At 37.7% G+C, this 8,152-nt stretch overlaps 1 protein-coding gene across 1 annotated transcript; it reads right to left on the bottom strand.

Moving 5' to 3' along the window:
- Positions 1–491: 491 nt before the first annotated feature.
- LOC106085757 (glucose dehydrogenase [FAD, quinone]) lies at positions 492–2,677 on the bottom strand. Its single transcript, XM_013250161.2, has one exon. The coding sequence runs from the start codon at positions 2,515–2,517 to the stop codon at positions 628–630; it is 1,890 nt and encodes a 629-aa protein (XP_013105615.2). The 5' UTR covers positions 2,518–2,677; the 3' UTR covers positions 492–627.
- Positions 2,678–8,152: the final 5,475 nt, after the last annotated feature.

An 8,152-nucleotide genomic window follows, 5' to 3' on the forward strand; every position in this document is an offset into this window, starting at 1 on the left:
GCAATTTGTTTTTAAACTTAATTATATACAATTTTTAAATTAATGCTTATAAGCTACTATAATATCTTGATTGTCTTAGCAAATGATTCAAAATAGTGCTACGTGATTGCAAATAAATAATAATAATAAAGAAAAATTAGTAGTCGTCATAAAATTAATGGCCTAAAAAATAAAAAAAAAGTCATGCCCTAGCATAACGAACACAAACAAACGCTACAATAACTAAATTAATTTCATACAATTTTTATAAATAATTTGTTGGTTTTTTTCCAAATTACTTTTTTATGCATCATTCTACTCTCTTAAAGCTAAGATGTTGAAATCATATCTTAAACAAAATAACAACACTTGCAATGACTAAGCAGCACAAATCAGTGACAAAAAAAAACATAAATAAAAACCACAACAGCAAGTTCTCATAATGACTGGCAACTCCTTGTTATGAATAAAAGAAAAAAAAAAATACTAAAAAAAAAAAAATGATTTATTTATGACACACATGGCAACTCTGTTAAAAAGAGCTAAAGCTAAAAGCCCCCTGAATGGTATGAATCGCTTGAGTTTTGGCAGTTTTAAGTCTCTACAAATTATCTATGGACAAACTTTGGTAGTTTTCCACTTGCAATGCTAACTCTTCTCATTGACTCGATACTCGGGATTATGAAACCAATCCTCTTTTATTAAATCTGCCCCCTTTTCACCAATCATTATGACGGGGGCATTGGTATTGCCACTGCTAATGGTGGGCATTATGCTGGCATCAATAACCCTAAGTCCTCGAATGCCATAGACCCTTAGGCGGGGATCCACCACTGCTTCCTCGTCCCAGGCAGGACCCATTTTGGCTGTGCCACAAGGATGATATATCGTCATGGATATGGTGCGTATGTGGCACTCTATGTACGCATCAGACATGAAACGGAATTTTTTGCAATTGGGCAAAGGCTTTTGATAGAGACGAGAGCCAAATTGTTTGAAAACCTTGGCTTCGGCCACCCTCAAGGCTATTTTGGCTCCCTCCACCAACACCTTAACATCCAAAGGATCATCAAAGTAATTGGCATCTATGATGGGATAAACAAAAGGATTTGCAGAACGCAATCTTACCCAACCTCTAGAGCGAGGTCTCAGCAGCAAAGGGATAATACTCCAGGAATCCTTATTACCTATGGGATGGTAAACTTCCTGATACAAAGACTCCTTAAGGCCCATAACCTTCTTAACTCGGGCCCCATTATCGGAGTTTATGGAAGCCGGCGCCATGTGAAATTGTATATCTGGCCAATCTAGACTGCGATTCGAATAGGGGGTGTGTACAAAAGCCAAACCCTCTACCCCACCCAAAGTGGTCATGGGTCCCCGCTCACGCAACACATATTGCAATGTGATGCCGGTGGGATTGAAGCGATCCTGCACTATGGCCACTGGCTTATCCACCAGGAATGTCAAACCTCCCATGCCCACATGATCCTGCATATTCTCCCCCACCGGTAGATCTTGCAGAACCTTAATACCATGCGCCTCCAAATGCTGGCGGGGGCCTATGCCCGACAGCATCATTATCTGGGGGGTGTTAAGGGCCCCTGCTGACAATATGACCTCTCGCTTGGCATACACCCTTCTCACCTGGCCATATTTGACAAATTCCACTCCCTTAACCCTCATGTTTGACTCATCTATAATCACCTTGGTCACCTGTGAGTTCAAGGACAAATGGAAATTTTTCCTCTGCCTTATGGGTCTTAGAAAAGCCTTGGCCGTACTGCAACGTGATCCCCTGCGTATGGTGCCCTGGGCTATCATGAAGCCGGTTTGCGTTTCCCCATTAATGTCGCGATTTTCATAACCCAACTCAGTGCCGGCCTCTACAAAAGCAGCCACCAAAGGAGTATGCCAGGGAGATTCTTGCACCGTCAAATACCCTCCAGAGCCATGATAGGCATTGCCGCTCAAATAGGGATTTCGATTATCCTCGGACTTTTTGAAATAATGCAAGACGTTATCATAGCCCCAGCCTTCGTTGCCCAAAGATTCCCAGTGATCATAGTCATGGCGATTGCCCCTCACATAGAGCATATAATTCAAGACACTGGAGCCACCTAGCACCTTGCCTCGAGGCCAATTGCAGCGATTATTTTTCATGCCCAGGCAGGATTTGTTGGAAGGCGCCGTCTTATATTGCCAATCCAATTTACTCAGTTGCAAATAGGCCGCCAAGGAGGGCACATCGGATATTTCGTTTTCATCGGGCCCCGCCTCCAACAGCAGCACCTTCCATTTGTGTACTTCACTCAAACGATTGGCCACCACAGCTCCTGCTGAACCCGCACCCACAACTATGAAATCATAATCGGCATAGAGGTCCTGATGATCAAACGCTCTCGCTTCTGGATCTACCTGATCGTATTTGTAATAGGTTATGGTGGCCAGCAGCAGGGGTATAAGCCACAGGCCAGTGGTTACCACACCAAATGTGGATTTTATCACAGTTGTTATGAACAGCAAATTGAAGACCATTTTGGTGGGGAATGGAAAGGGAAGAGAAAACTTTTTTTTATCGGAGTTGTTTTGAGTTCAGTTGTTGTTTGTTGCAGTTTTAATGTTGTGTGCAATTTTTTTGTTTTATTTTCTGCAAAATTTTTTGCGTTTACTCATTGTAGTAAATCGCCTTAGCAGCAGGATGAGTGGTAGATGGATTTGTTAGCTGAAAAGAAAAAAAAGCACAAATATTAATAAAATCACTTAAATAGGAGAAAGCTATTTCTAAACAAATAATTTAGAGAAAATAAGAAAAAAATAATAAAAATTTTTTTCAGACCAAATTTTCTCTGCAAAAAAAAACCCAAAAACTTTTTATATAAAATTTCCATAAGTTTTTTATGAAAAATTAAATCTTGAAAAAATAAAATGGACAAAATTTTGCAAAATTTTTCTTTAAAAATAAAATTTTGACCAAATTTTCTATAAAAATAAAATTTTGATAAAATTTTTTATAAAAAAAAAAATGAAAAAATGTTTTATAGAAATAAAATTAAAAAAAAAAATAAATTTTGTTTTATAAAAAATACAATTTTAACCAAATTTGGACAAAATTTTGAAAAATTTTTCTTTAAAAATAAAATTTTGACCAAATTTTCTATAAAAATAAAATTTTGACAAAATTTTTAATAAAAAAAGAATTTAAAAAAATGTTTTATAGAAATGAAATTAAAAATATTTAAATGTTGTTTTATAAAAAATAAAATTTTAACCAAATTTGGACAAAATTTTGAAAAATTTTTCTTTAAAAATAAAATTTTGACCAAATTTTGTATAACAGTAAAATTTTGACAAAATTTTTTATAAAAAAAAATTTGAAAAAATGTTTTATAGAAATAAAAATTAAAAAAATTTAAATTTTGTTTTATAAAAAATAAAATTTTAACCAAATTTTCTATCAAAAAAAATTTTGATAAAATTTTCCAAAAAATTTAAAAAAAAGAATTCTAACAAAAACAAACATTTTGACAAAATTTTCAATGCAAAAAAAATTGGGGAGTGGGGTTCAATCTTCCCCCTTGCCCAAATGTTCGTAAACACCAGATATCGGACAAGGGTCGTGCGATTTAAGCGAAATTTGGTGTGCTCTCTTATGGACAAAAACAAATATTTGGTATCCAAATTTCGGATGGTGAAATCTAGAGGGGCCGCCCCAACCCCAAAACCCACCAAATATATTTATAGACCAATCACGACTATATGGGACTCAAATAAAAGGTATTTAAGAGTAGAAAATGAATCAGATATTCAAATGTGGAATCAAGTGGTTGGGGGCCGCCCCACCCCCAAAACACCCCTAAATCGGACATATTTACCGACCATGGGTTAATTAAAGGTTTTGGGGAGTACAGCACGAAATTGATATCCCCAAACCCCAATATAACCCCCAAACAGGACTTGTTTACTTACCATGCCAATGTGGGGCTCAAATAAAAGATATTTGAGAGTAGAATACGAATCTAATATCTAAATCTGGAATCAAGTGTTTCGGGTTGTGCCCCCCCACCAAAACAACCCCCAAAGAGGACAAATTTGTCGACCATAACAATATATGGTTCAAATAAAAGGTCTTTGGGAGTAAAGCACGAATCTGACATCAAAATTCCACAACACCACCCAAATTGGACGAATTTACCGACCATAGCAATAAGGCGCTCAAAAGACCATTAGGAGTAGAGCACGAATCTGATGTCAATATTCGGTAAAAAGTGTCTATAAGGTCACCCCTCCCCCATAACATTACCCAAATAGGACGTATTTGCTGACCATTCCAATATGGGGCTCAAATAAGAGGGTATTTTTGAGTAGAATACGAATCTGATATATATTTTGAGGACCAAGTCATCCTCCAAAACACGCCCCAAACGGAAAATGTTTGCAGACTACGGAAGTATGGGGCTCAAAGTAATTTGGGATTGGAGTTCGAACCTTGTATCAGCATTCGAGACTTACTGTCTAGGAGACGTCCCACCCTCATAACAACCCCTAATTACCACATATTTGCTCACCATGACAATTTGGGGCTCAAAGAAAATGGACCACGATGTTAATAGGCCCACACCCCAAACCGGTCATATTTGCTGACTATTGCACCACTTACCCTAAAGACTCCCGAAACAGGACTTATTTACTGGCCATGGCAATATGGGGTTCAAATAAAAGGAATTTGGGATTAGAGTACGAAATTGATACCCACTATCGGGACCAAGTTTCTGGGGGTCAACACCACCCTCTATCTCCATGAGAGTAATGGGCTCAAAGTGGAGTGCATCTAACATCCTTGCTTAGATAATCCTTAACCCATAATTTTGTTCCATATAATGTAAAAGAAGTTGCAGCGGATCGGGCCCGGTTCAGCAAGTTTTCTATACAAATAAAATTTTAATCAAATTTACCATATTTTCTATAAAAAAGTGTTTGACACGAACTATTTCTGTTGGCAACTGAATGTTCTCTTTTTCTATGCTTCTTGACTGTGTGGCGATATACCTTCGCACAGATTTCTATGTCTTTTTTTGAAATTCATTCTCTCCTCAGGTGGTAGATCGACGATATGCAACATCTCGAGAGTGCTATTGTCGTTCCCTTGAGCTAAGATGTCCATGTCGTTGATGTTCGGCTTATGACCAGTCAATGCACAGTGTGCTGCTAGAGCACTTTTTTGCTCGATTTGGCTTTTTGGTCAGATTCATGTGCAAATAACCCGGTTTTAAAATTTATCATGGTAGTGCCACTATATGCCATCGAGCATATATTGAACTTGTCGCCGTTACATCCAATTTTATATACCACGTTTGATTTTTCCTCATTTTTATACCCTCCTTCACATAGGATAGGGGGTATATTAATTTCGTCATTCCATTTGTTACACCTCGAAATATACGTCTAAGACATGAGGTCTTAGCGATCTAGCCATGTCCGTCCGTCCGTCCTTCGGTCTGTCCATGCCAAGTATGATATTAATCAGTCCTCAATGTGATATAGCCGCCATATAAACCGATTTCCTGTTTAGACTTCTTGGGCTTCTAGAGGGCGCAATTCTTATCCAATATGGTTGAAATTATTCACATGTCATTTTGGTATGACTTACAACAATTGTTTCAAGTATGGTCTAAATCGGCTGATAACCTGATATAGCTGCCATATGACTGATCTCCTAGATTGACTTTTTGAGCCTCTGGAGGGCGCAATTATTACTCGATTTGCCTGCAATTTTGGAGGTGGTGTTTTTCTATGACTCCTAACAGCCATGGCAAATACGGTCCATATTGGCCAATAACTTGATATAGGTCATATGTATTTGAAAAAGTCATTCAAAGAACTTGACGAAATCTATCCATGGTGGAGGGTATACAAGATTCGGCTCGGCCGATCTAAGCACTTACTTGCCTACTTACTAATGTTCCATTTGTTTGCTGAATAATTCTTTCACAGTTTCACATGTTTAATGTTGCGAATAGGCTCAAAAACGGCTGAACCGATTTTCATGAAATTGCCACAGATCGTAGAGTTTTTAGCCCCACCCCCGGGGAAAATAGGTTACTTCATTTTGTGATATCCACAAGATGGGCGGACCCAAAATTTTCAAAAACCCCAGATCTTGGAGACGGAAGCATCGAATTGAGTGAAATTGTGTATGCCATCTTATAGAAACCCAAAAACACAAAATTGGTCTAAAACTTTGGGGTCAAATAAACCCAAAACCCACTCAAATGGACATGTTTACCGAGTGGAAAAATATGGATATCAAATGGAAGGTATTTGAGAGTAGAGTAAGATCTCACATATCTCTCACCCCACCCCTAAAAACCGCCCAAAAATTGCATATTTACCGACTGTGGCAATATGGGTATCAAATGGAAGGAAATTGAAGGTAAAACACGAAAATTACATACAAATTTAGGATCAAAACCCAGGGAGGCCGCCCCACCCCAAACATCACCCCCAAATGTATCGATCCGGGGCGAAATGGGGTTCAATCCAAAGGTACTTGGGACTAGAATACGAATATGAAAGTTTGGGACCTATTTCAAGGCGGGTCGCCCACGCTTAAGCTATGAAACAAATGGACGTGTGCACCGAACCGGACAGGATAGGACTTAAGCGAAAGTTATTGGTTTGCCCAAAAAGTAATTGCGGATTTTTCACATAGTCGGCGTTGACAAATTTTTTCACAGCATGTGACTCTGCAATTGCATTATTTCTTCTGTCAGTTATCAGCTGTTACTTTTAGCTTGCTTTAGAAAAAAAGTGTAAAAAAAAGTATATTTGATTAAAGTTCATTCTAAGTTTTATAAAAAATGCATTTACTTTCTTTTAAAAAATCCGCAATCACTTTTTGGGCAACCATAAATAAAATTTTGAAAATTTTTTCAAAAAATTAAAATTTTGATAAAAAATTTTATAGAATTCAAATTAGGACAAAATATTCCTAAGAAAAAAATTTAAACAAACAAATTCTTTATTGAAATAAAATTTTGACAAAATTTTGTCCAAATTGTCTATGCTAAAAGAGTTTTAAAAAATTTTTCCTTAAAAAAAATTAAGCACTTTTTTTTCTATAAAAAATAGGCAAAATTTTCAATAAAAACAAAACGTTGACTTAACTTCTTCTTCTTCTATTTAAAAAAAAAAAATGAAATTGTAGCGCTTTGTTTGGTTGTTTGTTTGTCTGTTCCGTATAGACTCAAAAATGGCTGAACCGATTTTCACAGATGGATGAGTTTGGGCCCCCGGTGAAAATAGGGTACTACATTTTTTCATATCCGATGGGGGGGCGGACCCTCCCGCATACCCCAATTTTCAAAAATGCTAGATCTCGGAAATACGTGTACCGCTTTAAGCGGTTTGTATGCCACTTTATGGTACCCCAAAACACGAAATTGGTATAAAATGTTGGGGTCAAATAACTTTGGGGGACGCCCCATCCTAAAACCCATTAGGACGGACATGTTTCCGCTTGGGACAATATGGGTATTAAATGAAAGGTATTTAAGAGTAAAGTACGAACTTTGTATACAAATTTCGCCCAAAGTGTTCGAGGGGGTATCCCACCCCCAGAAACCACCCAACAGGATTCTTTCAACCATTTGGGCAATATGGGTATCAAATGAAAGGTATTTAAAAGTAGAGTACAAATCTGACGTAGGCATTTATTCCTTGGTATCTGGGAGGCCTCCCCATCCCCTAAAACCCCCCGCAGGCCATATTTACCAATTGGGACAATATGGATGTCGAATGAAAGATGTTTGGAAGTTGAGCACATCTGTTATAAGAATTTGGTCCAAGGTGTCTACGGGGCCTCCCCAACCCCAAAAGCCCTTAAGCGGTCATACATTTCTAACGTCACCAAGTGGGTATCAAATAAAAGGTATTTGACTCTAGAGCATGAATCTGATATATTGGGGTCCGCTTCACCCCCAAAAATACCCCCATGCCGGAAATTTTTACCCACCATATAAAAATAACGCTAAAATGAAAGAAGTTTGGGAGTAGAGCACCAATACGATATTCACATTAAGGCTAAATATGTGATGGGTAGTACTTGCACCCCCAAAACAGGACTTTTTTCCGGACCGTGCCAGTATAGGGCTCAGATAAAATAAGAGAGTGA

The sequence above is a fragment of the Stomoxys calcitrans genome, chromosome 4 (genome assembly GCF_963082655.1).
Source record: "Stomoxys calcitrans chromosome 4, idStoCalc2.1, whole genome shotgun sequence".
NCBI lineage: Eukaryota > Metazoa > Arthropoda > Insecta > Diptera > Muscidae > Stomoxys > Stomoxys calcitrans.